The 13,670-nt window shown below is 50.0% G+C and overlaps 3 protein-coding genes across 3 annotated transcripts; 1 reads left to right on the plus strand and 2 right to left on the minus strand.

The window, feature by feature from the left end:
* Positions 1 to 3,259: 3,259 nt before the first annotated feature.
* On the minus strand, positions 3,260 to 6,906 carry PG994_006000 (uncharacterized protein; the record flags this gene model as incomplete). The annotated part of the gene is given in 9 exon segments (XM_066857409.1): positions 3,260 to 3,880; positions 3,907 to 4,699; positions 4,769 to 4,831; positions 4,847 to 5,135; positions 5,209 to 5,790; positions 5,872 to 6,027; positions 6,056 to 6,242; positions 6,300 to 6,500; positions 6,637 to 6,906. 9 exon segments carry the CDS (start codon positions 6,904 to 6,906, stop codon positions 3,260 to 3,262), a joined length of 3,162 nt encoding a protein of 1,053 aa, XP_066716678.1.
* A 545-nt stretch (positions 6,907 to 7,451) lies between these two features.
* Positions 7,452 to 10,735, plus strand: PG994_006001 (uncharacterized protein; the record flags this gene model as incomplete). Its single annotated transcript, XM_066857410.1, has 10 exons — positions 7,452 to 7,655; positions 7,740 to 7,899; positions 8,020 to 8,416; positions 8,475 to 8,579; positions 8,756 to 8,835; positions 9,034 to 9,106; positions 9,653 to 10,042; positions 10,096 to 10,281; positions 10,344 to 10,464; positions 10,586 to 10,735. The coding sequence occupies 10 exons, from the start codon at positions 7,452 to 7,454 to the stop codon at positions 10,733 to 10,735; spliced, it is 1,866 nt and encodes a 621-aa protein (XP_066716679.1).
* A 1,086-nt stretch (positions 10,736 to 11,821) lies between these two features.
* PG994_006002 (uncharacterized protein) lies at positions 11,822 to 13,249 on the minus strand (the record flags this gene model as incomplete). Its single annotated transcript, XM_066857411.1, has 1 exon — positions 11,822 to 13,249. The coding sequence occupies one exon, from the start codon at positions 13,247 to 13,249 to the stop codon at positions 11,822 to 11,824; it is 1,428 nt and encodes a 475-aa protein (XP_066716680.1).
* Positions 13,250 to 13,670: the final 421 nt, after the last annotated feature.

The raw sequence follows: 13,670 nt of genomic DNA on the forward strand, positions 1-13,670 counted from the left end.
CTCACGAGAGAGGGCTATGCTCCCAAGACCCCTTCGGTGGATTCGGGTGCTTCGTAGTGGTAGGTAGCCTGTCTTGTTGGAATGAACAAATAAAGGTCTATATCGTCTAGATGAGTAAAGTACTTACCTTGCAGGGCGAATGCAGATTGGCTAGCTTATCCCAAGGTGTTGGACGCTGTCCCTCTTAGCGTGGCACACTGCGTCGCTGCCCTCCAAGGGTGTGTGCTATGCTACACCTGTTCACCTTCGCCCACAGGCAGCCTGGTATAACCCGTATGGAAATGATACAGCCCCAGCAGAAACCCAGACTGGAGATGTATTTAGAAATGCGGCAAAATCCGTCCAAGTGGGGATTCGGCATAATGGAAGACAACTACTACTGGAAGCGACTCACAATCCAACACATCGCATTGATTGACTGAAGGCGAGGGAAATCGGTTGAGGAGGCCACCGACCATGACAGTGTCGAGTCCGGGCAGGCCAGCCAAGGATAGGGCACTGTTTTAGCCAGGGCGGGATTCGTGGTGAAAAGCCTTACGTGAACGAAGGCTCAGCAACAATTACAAGTACCCGTCTGAAGTACGAAATCGAAGCTCGGATTCAAGGGCAGACTGCCTTGGAGAGCAACTAATTGGCCCAGATCATTTAGACATGGGTCCAACTGTCCAAGAAGAGTTTAGTAATGGCTCAGCGGCGTTGTGGAGGTCCAGGGCTGACCACGCGAATCAAAACTTCAATCATTGGGATACAGTCTTAAAGTCGCTGATGATTGGACACTCTCGCCTCACCGAACTTGACGATCTGCAACTCTGCTGATGTGTGCAAGCAATCTGACAGGCAGTGGTGGTTGATTCCGTATGCAGCCAGGCTCATCTACCAGGTGGAAAACGAGGCAGACAACGGCTGCGCACATGAGACGTGAAGCCCACGTCGCCCGGAATCTACCTTGAGACGCATGACTATACCGGCTCAGCAGTAGCAACCAAAAGAAGAAGCGCTTCAGATTTGCGAAGACAATGACGAACGAATCGGCTGTTCCAATTGGCGGATGATATGGAGGGCTGCTACCTGCTGGCACAGCGGAACTTGACTTTGCAGTAGCTCTGGGGAAACGGCTCAGCACCACTCGTAGGGCTGCGGTTTTTGTCACAATCGAATCTTCATTCTGCGGATCCAGTCTTTTACTATCGCTTGATCGCTCTAGATACACCAATGTTGACTCCCAGAAGAACCCCCCCCAACAAGTTTCTTTAAGCGTTCGTCGCCCTCATATCGCTTCAATGCTACCTCTTTCCATTCATCCCAGCCTTGATCAACCCCGAAAACCTGAAGTATGGTATTTGCCAATAGTAACGCAAAAGCCCACTCGGACTCAAGCCCCAAGCCCCAGAAAAATCCTTCGCACCTTCTCATCTTTCGTATGGCTTGCCAGCCCTGGCCCTTTCTCGCGCAAGGCATTGCTCAAGGCAATATCTTCTGTACTAAAAGAGACAGTACCATCGCAAAGAGCTCTCATGTCTGCGGATACGAGGGATAGCGCAAATGCTTCCTCCGCGGAACGCTACGCGCCATCTGCCAGTCGATGATACCAGTAATATTTAAATCCTCGTCAACCATCAGGTGATCACCCTTATCGTCCACATGTTTCAGAAAGAACTTGTCTTCAGAATCGGACAACTGGGTCGCATTGTCTTGTAGAAAACGGTATACCAAGTAAGCTTCGATCGGAAACTGGGGATAGAGCTGGGCATCCGCAATCAACACCAGGGTGGTAAGAAAATACAGGCTAGATGCATGACATCATCAACTGGAAAAACGGCTCAGCAACATCGAAGAGTGAAGCTTGGGGTCAAATCGAGTCCCAATTCTGCGAGCTCAGTCTTGATCGTCAGCGCATTCTTAAAGTGCAGACTCTGCCGCCCACGCGCATGATTTCTATAGCGCCTTTGTTCCGTACGCTTAACTTTGTATAATAATGAATGCTTCCTTCATTGTAGACTGGGCTGTTTTGTCCCGTCTAACGGACACGATAGCAAAACGTGAAATGTACAAGTATGCAGGCATCACCTCTAGAGCTGCAGCATTGGAACAAAGCTCCCTCAAAGATACACCTGATTGACCTGTCCCACAGGCCGCTGCTACACACACACGGAGTGATGGATGGCTGGAACATCGATCTACCCAAGCACTACAAGTGCGCATGCCCAACTGAACCGCCTCCAAACCTAAGACATTCCATGGCTTTTCTTAAACAGACATAGTACGCAGAAGTCTATACATACCTCCTTTTCCAGCTCTGTGGCATGCACTCTTAAGGTGATCTGGAAAACCAGTCTCCTCAACAGGTTCGACTTCAAGAGGTGATTGATGAAGAATGACCGCCCATAACTTGCGCGATGGCCTCATTGCAAGTCATCGCAAGTACTCCAAAATCCATTTACTGCTAGGACGGCATTGAACTGCTAGCAAGTTCCACTGCTTAATTACCAGTTAAAGAAAAATAAAACACTAATAGCGACCTTGAGATGATTCAAGGGCTTTGGCCACAGCTGAAAAGACATGATCGAGGGGAGACTGGAATGGAGGCCGCAAGTACAACGTAAAGTCCTAGTCGGACTTTTGCGGTGACTCCTGGCCAATCACTTTTGCGTATGTGGGTGAATGAAGAAGGGAGGCAGCGCGGTGTCATGCAGGCAACTTCTGCTGTCTTTGGGGGCCAAAAGCTGTCACAGCCGGCGAATTTGCAGTCGAAAAACATAGAGGGCTCTGAGAAAACTCACTGTAATTGGGCATTTCTATGCACCAAAGAAGCCGCTGACCCACTGTGGTCCCAGTGAAGCTGGCGCTAGATTAACCTTAAAACTCTATCTAAAAAACGAATGTAGGGAGTTGATCTAAAAGATGCGGGGAGCAGAATTTCCATGGTCATTGGTGAATTATTAAACAGCAAATCCAAATTTATGTAGTACTACCTACTGACCATCCGTAAAGCAAATCGAAGTAGTACTATATACTCAGGATTCTTCTATCAATCCAGGGAGACCTTGAATTTGCGAGGCGATGTCCATCTATTAGTCTTGACTAGCTCACGTCGGACGCCTCTTAAGGCATTCGCCCAGCAGGACTGATTGCAGCTTCATTCGTATGTGTGTAGAGCTAGTGAGCTGTGGAATAGACCGAGAGTTCTTCAAGTTCTCACTGAATGGTGACATTCGAATATCTGACATCATTATCTTTACACCTCTAGCCTGGCTATTCCCTAGTCACTACTACTGTTGTCTCCTCTCCTTTGTGTGGCCGAGTGACGAATGTAGGAGCTCTTGAACTGAAACCTTTTGGCCCTATGGAGCTCTGCCAACTCTTCGGAACCACTATCGTCTGGGCCTCGTTTTTGGCTTGAGCTTTCAACGCTTTCCGGCTGGAATGTATCACTTCGTTCCAAATCTAATTCTGCGAACTCGTCATCCTCAGACCCCAAAGAGGTGGATGACCTCAAGGTCGCCAGGGTATCGACTCGCTTATGGGTAGGTTCAAACCGGGCAATCTGCGCCAGAATCTCATCTTCTGGGATGTCGCCCATCTCCGCCTTCTTTTCTTCGAGGAGCGCCCGAATACAGGACCTACCACTTTGCGATTTGTGATGGTCATTCAGAACGTCGGCACGGACGAAGGTTTTTTGGCAACCCCATGCGCTACCGTTCCGAAGATATCCATAACAAATGAATCTCCTCTCTCCAGCATGCCGGGTCTCTTCGTGTCGCTTCTTGTCATGTTGCCTTACGAATGTCATCCCGCAAGTGTCGCACGCAAAAGGGCGTTCATTCCGGTGGCTTCTCTCATGGCTCTGCAGGTTCGCAGGCCGAGTAAAACTTTTAGGGCACTGTGAGCATTGAAATTTGGCTGGACGTGCAGCTTTGGGCCTTGTGTCCGGTCCGGATTGGGCATGCTTCGGAAGCTGTCTTCCTCACCTATGATGCCGTGGCTCTCCAACATGTGCTTTTGCAGTTCAGCCCGCGTCGCGCACCCCAAAGTCGCAGTGATACAACCTTCGATTGTGCATAGGTACGCACGTTCATGGCGAGCAATATGTTGGTCTCGCAAGTCGCGGTTTGCGAAGCCGTGGTGGAAGTACCGGCAGGACATCCTGGGGCACTTGAACCAGTTGTTGCCATATAATTTACCAAGACTTGCTTGGGCGGCATCCTCGTCATTCAGAAAGAAGTACATCTCCAGAGACGATCTGAATTTAGAGATGACTTGGGGGAAGTCCAAGAGATCCTCGGCCTCTGAGCCGCAATGAAAACCCATAATTTGCTTGCGCATCCAAACCACAACCTGCGCGATTGAGGTGTAAATATCGAAGTCCTCCAAGGGGCTCAGGGCCTTCAACGGTTTTTGAGGGACCATAATGTTTTGCTCTTGCTCTAAGAAGTGACTGTCCAAAACAGCCTCGAGGCTCTCAGCCAAATCCAGCATGTCCTCATCAGTTGGGCTATCCTGCAGCCAGCTGAGAAGGTGGGGTACCCAGCAAACGCTGGTGTATTCGAGGAACCCGTAAGATCCGGCCAAAAGCGCTGCCTCCAGCACTGCCTCATCAACCTCTCGGTCAATTAATTCGGTGCACAAATAGGCAATGCTGATCAAAGTTAGGCTTTTCTCAGCCTCCGATATGCAAAAGATGTTATCATTCTTGAGAAATCTGGTGACAGAGTGTTAGTTTCATATGAATGCAAATTCAGATAGGAACGACTTTGACCTACTCCCTCACGGTGCTGTGTACAAGCTCGACTGTTTGGTCGGGATGTACTTCGACGAATGATGCACAAAGATCCTTGGCAGTGTCTACCAATCGTCGCCCTCTGCGACGACGTGATCGCTGTGCAGATCAACGGATGCTGCCACTTGAATCTCATACCATTCAAGCGGCCTTTTCGCGCAGCAGATCCATCCCAAGAGCTGCTCAATCGTTTCGATAGTGGCGGTTGGAAGACCTTCTTTGATGCGCTGCAGGATTCTGAGGTACACCTCGTTAAGGTCATTGGGGAAATGGTCGGACCTCCAATGACTCAAAAGTTGTTCTCTCGAGGCCTGGTGGTACAGCTCTGGGAGAACACACTTCGCATAAATGAACATGCCTGGAAATCAATTCGCAATCTAATAAGTCCCACGTTGGCAGAGAAGTAGATTGGAGTCTGCTCTCACACGTACCTTGAGATTTTGCTGTGACTACTTTGGCAATATTCAGCTCGTACTCTTGAAAGGTGCCGAACTTTTGCTCAATCTTTGCCTGCCATTCAGTCGAATAGATATGGATGTCTCGTTCAGTATTCTCCGTCGTGATGCTGATAGCTGACAGTCCTGATAGATCCTTTCTAGCAATTCCATCATCTTGAGATACGAAAATGCAGCGAATCTCATCAGCCTGTGTCCGTCCGAGTGAGTCAACTATGTTGCTAAACCAAGAGCAAATCTTCTTGCGCTCGTCCCTCTCACATTCATCAATCCCATCAATTATGAGATAGGTTTTACGACATCGCAGAGCCAGATCCAGTAGCATCTTAGTATTATCGGTTTTTTTGAGAACAGCCTCGCCGTTCTCTGTTCTCATATTCTCGTAGACAAGTGGAAGGAGAGTTGTATCTTGCGTAAGCATTTGCGCCAAGAAGGATTTAGCAACAGAGATGAATGTGTTGCTTTGAGGATCGGATTGTACACAGTAAAAGAGTCCTACGGAAACGTCTGGTATGGCGCGATTTTGATCAGCAACGACTGAGGCCAAGACGGATTTCCCTTCAACATTGGGTTAACGAAGCACTGAATAGAGATGAAATCGTGGAAACCAGTATAAGAGGTTATGGTGAGCCGACTCACCTGCTCCTGGTTTTCCATTCAGCCATAGCAGGGGGAGTAGCACAGTAATCCTTGTCAGACCACCTTTGGAATCTGTCATCGTCAAGGAGCCATTTGCCTGCAGCAGAATCTTCCTCCCTAGCACGGCAATGACGCTTGTGTCTCTCCCAAGGAAGCCTCGACCCTAGCCATTAAAGCATCTCACGGTGTTGTCGATCGACATTTGCCTGCGCAGCTTGAGCGAGTGCATCTTCAGTCAGCTGTCGAATTCTTTGCACCTCTTCGAATTCAATCAAGGAGGCGCGGTTTTCTATCAAATGCCTGTGCTGAGAGAAAGCTCTTTTAAGTTCCTTGACACAAACCTCGAAACCTTTCCAGACTCCTTGGAATAGCTGCTGCCAGACTGTAAAAGAAAAATGTCAGAAGAAAGTAGCATTCTTAGACCGTACAAGGGGAGTTGACGCATATTTCTTCTTCAAGAAGATGACGGCTTCCTTGTGGATAGCAAGAATGTCTTTGAATATGGTCACAAGGAGTGTCTGCATGTGGCTGTTGTCCGAGAACAGACTCTTGTACGACGAGAGTAGAGGAAGACTCTCCTGATAGACATTGAGGAAGGCATCAAAAGCATCAACAACGCTCGATGTGATCTTGACAAGTCAGTAGGCTTCTAATGGTTTGTTCCTGGGAGCTGACCGACCGTCAAAATGAACTTGAGTGGCCCCTATAGGGCCAATTGTCAGCAAACCCGTGCGGCTCTATGGACCGTTAGGACGACCGGCTCACCCAAACGAAGGCCAATATGTCGGATGCGTTGAGAAATACTTCAATCACTTTTTCGTACTCTTTCATTGACTTGAGGAATGGGTCTAGTCGGCGCATGTACCTCCATCGTTTGTCTTGGGCATGTTTGCGCTGGATGCCACCCATTGTCTGCAGCAGGTCATCGAAGCTGCTGAACTGAAATTGATCCAGTTGCTCCCTACTAAGTCCAGAGCCGTGCTTGAACTCAGCAATTGCTCGGTCAAATTCCCTCTTTAGCGCGTCTTGGGACATCTTGATGCTTTCTCGATATACTCTAACACCAGACAATGATGGTTCTAGGTGCAAGACATCGTGGTCGCATTGCACCAACAGGCTGGATCATTATTGTCACGCTGAGCAGGCGATCGGAGCCCTTTTTCGAAGTGTCGGGGGCAGCCATCCGGAAGGGTGTGTAAGAGGCAGTGCATGCTGACCGAAGCCGAGGGTTCTGGAGGCTGTGCCAACAGATAGGTACATAGCAAGTATGCCTTGGAAGAACCTTGGAAGTTTTTACATATACAGCCACTTGAGCGACCCCATGCACGGGCAAACACGAAAGTGGTGGCTTGAATATGTAGGTGTACATAGATCATGTACTTGAGAGACTCTGCCCGGCGACGACGAGTCTATTTGCTTTTGGTTGATCGCTCTTGCCGTTGATATAGTGCATTTAATAGAGGATGTATGTAGTGATGAGGTTTGGTTGCAGCAAGAGCAACCCCTCACACTCCCCGTGGGAAGTAACAACCCCTAACCTTTAGCTAGCGCCTGACTCTCCCGCCAGCACCAAGAGCAGCATGGACTTTACTCCTTTTGTGACAGAACGCTGTGAATCGCAGGAACAAGCTACTTTTCCGCCAAGCGACTACAATTATCAACAGAGCAACCTAACGACTGAACACGCAAAAGACCCCCTTGAAGCATTCACACTTGCTCCTATAGCGCCCGGCTATGGTGACTCTTTCGCGCAGGAGGCTGTCTCAGAACTACCAGGCGGTGAGGTATGTTTGGGCATGGTGAGTAACCGCCGGCATATCCGGGAATGAGAAAAACAATGCCACGCTGCTAATTACTCACGACATCAGCTTCCAGATGTCGTGACGCTGTTTAGGTGGACTCCTAAAGAGAGAACCCTTCATACAAGCCAAGACAGCGACAAACCCGGCCATCCAGGCTGGGAACCACTATCAGTGTGTGTTCAAGAGGAATGCGCATATCTGAGCACCGAGTCTGGCCAGGCTGTATGTATCCTCAACAGGCGTGTCTCGCATGCAGTAGTTGAGCTATGGGGTTTGGAGGGCTTGCAATTCCAAGCGTTCGCACAAGCTAGGGAGTGGCGAGCATGACTTAATGAACGTCGCACAGCGAGGACGGGACGGAAGGATACATCAAACATCCGACTGCAGGTCGTACTATTAGTGATAGGCCGTCATGACGTTGCGGATGAGGCTGCGCGACTCCTTGCGCAGAACCACCTTTTTCTTCAACAGCCCCATGAAAACCTCAATGTTCACCCCTATTTTAATCCACATTCGTTACACATCCCAGAGCTACTACAAGGTGCTGGATACGCCGAGGAAGTGTCCAGGCACATGCGCGACGAGGTCACAGAGTGCAGTGCCCATGGATCAACATATGATCTCTCAGGGCCTGGCTTGGTCGACCTAATCCTCAATATAGATGAGTTTTACAAGCATGTCCCAGGACATGACTACTTGCAAGAAGCGCATATTGATGGACGCATCCGAACTCCGCTAAAGGGGTAAGCGAAATGAGGTTATATAGTCCCATCATATGCCAGAATGCTCACATTAACACAGGCATCAGAAGGTTGCTGTCGATTTCATGCTTAGGCGTGAGTCTGGCGTTAGTCAGTCTTGCCGTGGTTTGTGGGCCACCCACACTTCAGATGACGGTCTTCCGGTGTAAGTTATTGTCTGCTTGGGTTCCCTATTGGCTAAGGCACTGATATGATACGGTACAAATTCGAGCATGTAATCACTGGCGCGAAGTGTCGGACAGCTCCAGACTGCCAAGGTGGCCGCATTGCCGATGACGCCGGTCTGGGCAAGACCTTAACTACTCTTGCCACGATTACCAGTACTTTACCGAACGCCGAAGCATTCGTGAAACAGGATGAGAGCCGGGCAAGGGCTACGCTAGTTGTAGTTCCATCAGAACGTAGGCAGGATATGGGTATGGCGTCAAGCAGGAGTCTAAGCTAACGGCCTTCATCAGTCCTACTAACTACTTGGAGAGACGAGATTACGAGGTAAGTCACCCTCGCAAATGCTATCGGTATCATGGAAAAAGCGATATTCTTACTTAGTAGGCACATCTACCTCGGGGCTATCAATTTTGAAGCTTATCATGGCCAAGGTAGACAGGAACTTGGAACAAAGCTGAGCGAGGTCGAACTTGTACTCACCACTTATGGCACCATTATGGTAGAGTACGGGAAACGCGACTCCATCTTATATCGATACAATTGGTATCGGATCGTCTTGGATGAAGGCAAGTTGTCTTTGATGTCACAGAGATGCTTACGTCACTAATATAAATAGCCCACCACATTCGCAATGTGAATGGACTCAGAACCCGTATGCGATAGTGTCTGACTAGCACCCTGATCCAGAACAAATTGGACGACCTAGGATCGATTGTGAAGTTTTTAAAAGTCCCTTGGAGAACCCTGCAGTATTCAATAAGCATATCACAAGAGTCCTTCGTCAGGGCAGTTTGGAGCATGGCTATGATAATCTGAAACAACTTCTGGCATCAATATGTTTGAGGCGCAATAGGTCTATCATTTCCGGTCCCGGCTACAGTACCGAAACCGCCAGACTCGAGGTTAGCCAGGCCGAGCGAGAAAACTACCGAACTGTCGAATTCAGAGTGCGTCACGCGGTGATGACGGTCGATAAGTCTAGAAGCTCGAAACATGCACATTACAAGATAATGGAAGCACTGCTACGGCTACGAATGTTCTGTAACACAGGTCTAGCAGCAGTAACTTCAGCGGCAGGAAGTGGCGAATCGTCATCTCTCTTCAACCTGATGAGATACTGGCCAAGTTGCAACAGGCTGGACAGGCCATGTGCTTCTATTGCTCGGCTGACATCGAGTCTCTCGGTGATATGATGAACGCATATGACAGCGGAATATTGACGCAGTGCTCTAACCTAGTCTGCAGTGACTGCCTGTCCCAATATCACGAGGAGTTCACGGCTTTGCTGGCACCAAGATGCCCCATCTGCAAGTTTGAGCACGGGATTGCTGAACTTACGCCAAAAGCTCATGACGCTGGACTAAATACGCAGCGCAACTTTCCAACCAAGGTGAGAGCTCTGGTAGAAGACGTTCAAACCCATTCCTTGTCAAAGAAATGGTAAGCGTTCGATTGCTCTCTTAACATGATTTGGCTATACTGACGGTAACTAGTCTGATCTTCTCCTTTTGGAAGAAGACCCTGGATATGATCGGTCAAGCTCTTGAGAACCGTGGTCTAAGCTACCTTCGTGTCGACGGAAACATGTCAGCTAAGAAGCGCAATGAGGCCCTTCACCAATTCCAGAGGAATAGCTCTTGTCGTATTTTGATGATGACGTTCTCAACCGGTGGTGTTGGGTGAGATCCCTAACAAACACAAGACACCATATATTTGCTGACAAGGGCAACGGCGACTGTAGTCTCAACGGTTTCACGGTCGCGAATCGTATCTACATCATGGAGCCACAATGGAATCCCGCCATGGAACAACAGGCTATCGGCCGTGTGCTCCGCATCGACCAAGACCAACCCGTGACCGTCGTGAGTTACGTTATGCAGCGATCTATCGAAGAGGCAAGTCGAAACCCCGTCTAGAACAACATGCCTGCCTTCGTTACTGTCTTTCCCCATGAACATGGACGAACAACTAATTACTTCACAGATCGTGCAATCGAAACAGCTCAGGAAACTACAGCTCGCCAGCGGGGGGTTCAGGGCTGGAGAGGACGGCTCACAGGAGCAGCCCAGTATGCTTCAGCAGCTGGTGATGGCTTTGGAGGCTCAATTCGGAGAGGACCAGGAAACGATTTGACTGGACCCTGGGGAACAGGAGCTGAATTTATCCGAACCAGGATCAGGTAAATCAACTTCCAAGAGAGCAAGCATATCGATTGCTAGTTTGTTGCACGTGCCCCGTAATGTACTCTAGACGTCACTTCAGCTGGGAGTTAAACGGAATGAGATATAGTCACATGGCATGCTTGAGTTCAATTCCTATCCAACCAATTATGGCCGCCTAATACGATTTCGAAACGATAACCCAGCTCCGAATAACCAGTCGATTCGCAATACTCGAGCTGGCTCTGAACGCAAGAGTCCAACTTCGAAGGGAACTCAGCCCCTAATGACCGCTTATTCGCCTAGGAAACTGATCGCGTGAAGATTGGGATTACAAGAGTGTCATCATTGGCTGAAAGGTGAACACATGAGGAATTACAAGGCGCTTGATACCTAGCAAGAGTGCTGGGAAATCCATCTGGCACCTCTCTTGGCTCGGTGCAAGGTTCAGCAGAGCAGCGGGCCTTAGACCAAGGTTCAAGACCCAAAGCCCGTGGGATAACACGATCCCAGTTTGAGGCTGCCCCAACGGATTCGAGTGATCAGACTCAGCAAAGCTGGGTTACTACTCCTGAGTCCAACCGCCAGCTCTCTGAAGAATTGCAGCTGGGGAATCGCGTGATGATTCTGCAGTGAACTCAAGGTCCAAGGACGAGCCCAGTGGGATCGAATACCGTCAGAGGAAATCTTGGGAGAAGCAATCCTTTGTGAGTAATCCGGTTATGCATGAGGCGTGTTTAGAGTCGAGGCTCAGCAGCCTTGATTATCATTCCTAATCAAGGTGCAAAAGTGCAGACGAGATCGCAAAGGGATGGGGTTGTGGGTTTGCGCTCTCGTAGGCAGTACTTGCTAAGTCACACGTTTCAGTACGTCCTACCAGAAAGTAAGTAAATGCTCAGCGACGCCAGCTGGTATTAAAATTCGCTTGAATAGGAATGCAATCGCTGCCCGCGTTATAACACCAGGTGGTGTTTGGTTGGGCTGTGAAAGGAATCGATTGCGCATTGCTATTGGTGGACCAGTAATCCACGGGCTCGTTGGTCTAAGACGAGAGAGCCTACTAGACCTTGTAGAAACAAAACGCCAGATAGAAGTTGGCCACCTCCATTTCCTCAGGGGTGACTAACAACGCACCGCCTCCTCTTTCGCGGACTCCCATGCGCTCACTCAGAGGCCCCAGTATGCGATCATCCTTTTCCGTCTCCCAAATCTCCTTGAAGCTCTGGTGGTATTGCAACTCGAGGTTGTAGTCTTCCGCCAGTGCGCGGAACGCGGGCCAGGGGACCACATATTCAGGTACTTCTTCGACAGCTTCGCTCAGGAAGAAGCTGTACTTCCAGCCAAAGGGAGGCCGGAAGACACCATCAGCTGGCGTCTTGCCCGGAAATCGCACCCGGTACATCTCATTGCCCCATTCTGCAGTCTCCTCTGCCTCACCCTCTTCTTTGTCGTCAGAAGACGGTGGCTCTCCCGTTGCCGCGCTGGCTTTCTTTGCGGCCATGCGTTCACTGAATTCAGTGACTCGCTCTCCGATAATATCGGAGTTGGGAATGCAGCCCAAGAAGCGGCCGCCTTTCTTCAGAGAATTTGATACGTTCTCCAGCATCCTGCGAGCTTTCTCTTCGGTCTCGAAGGCATAGTGCATGCAAAACATCATGCTGACAATGTCAAAACCGCCCTGGGGTGCTGGTCCAAAACCAACTTTCTGGATGACATCGATATCGCCAAGTGAACTGCCAAAACAATCTTTGACATGAAAGAATGCATCGTAGAGGCGCGGTGGACGACCGCCCCTGTGGCCGCCCCTGCCGCCTCTCCCACCGCCACCGCGACTGCTCATATTGCGATAGCGATCTTGAGCTTGATCAATCGAGACCTCTGCGGGGTCAAGACCGACATACAGCGCGACATTCTGGGGTGCTTGCTGCCATTTGCCGAGATCACCTCCCTTGCCACAGCCAATATCGAGTACTAACAAGTCTTTGCCGGCGACGCCAGCAAGATCGCGCCCGTGCTCGTGCGCTCCCGGTGTATGATCCTCGTCGGGGGAGAACTTCTGGATGATTGTGCTCTTGACCCAATTGTTGAACACCCGTAGGCCCTTGATGTTGCTGTCCTTCTTTCTCCAGTCGCGGCCTCGCTCGGGGACGGCATTGTAATGTTGTCTGACGACGTCGTTGATAGCACCGCGCGCAGTCTGGGCTGCAGCGGCGGCAGCTTCTCTCTCGCGCTCGGCTTGACGATGCTTAATTTCGTCTATTTGGGCTTGTGTCATGCGGGCTCCTCGCCCGGGTTTCTTTTGTTTCCGCGGCGCAGGGTCCGAAGGCGACCGTGATCGTTGGCGCTTCTTGGCGGGCTGGAGTTTTCTGGCGTCAAAGGGTTCGGGTTGCGCGTCGTCATTGTCGCGCTCGTCGGCGGGTGCGCGACGTGTGTTGTTGTGGCTGCTGCTGCTGTTTTCGCGAGCAGGAGACCTCTCGTCGCTGCCCATTGTGCGCTAGGCTGGCGGAATACGAGGTCGGTGGTATGGTTTTGTGCGGTTGTATCTGTCAAGATGATGAATAAATCTTTGAGCAGAAATGGTCTTGCGAGAGGAATACGGAGAATGTGACCAACGAATTAGTTGTATGCAAGTATGTACCAATTATGCGAGTCGCGAAAGAGAAAGATGGATGGAAAGGAAAGCTGCACCCCGGAATGCTCCCATCCACTATTACCTGACCTTTCCCTGACGCTAATAATCATCCCATACAAGGAAGGTCACTGGCTCTCTGGCAGAGTCTGGTTTCTTTAGGTGTGGATCATCGGACAACGGAAGGGAGTACGTACCTGAGGCTCAAGATCCGACCCATCAAAGCTCAGTCAAGCAGTTTGATTGGCCGACTGCTCAGTGGCATTACGCGAGCTGTCTG

Source organism: Apiospora phragmitis (assembly GCF_038363925.1).
Source record: "Apiospora phragmitis strain CBS 135458 chromosome Unknown utg000006l:1.0-5683423.0:1.0-5690449.0, whole genome shotgun sequence".
Taxonomy (NCBI): Eukaryota; Fungi; Ascomycota; class Sordariomycetes; order Amphisphaeriales; family Apiosporaceae; genus Apiospora; species Apiospora phragmitis.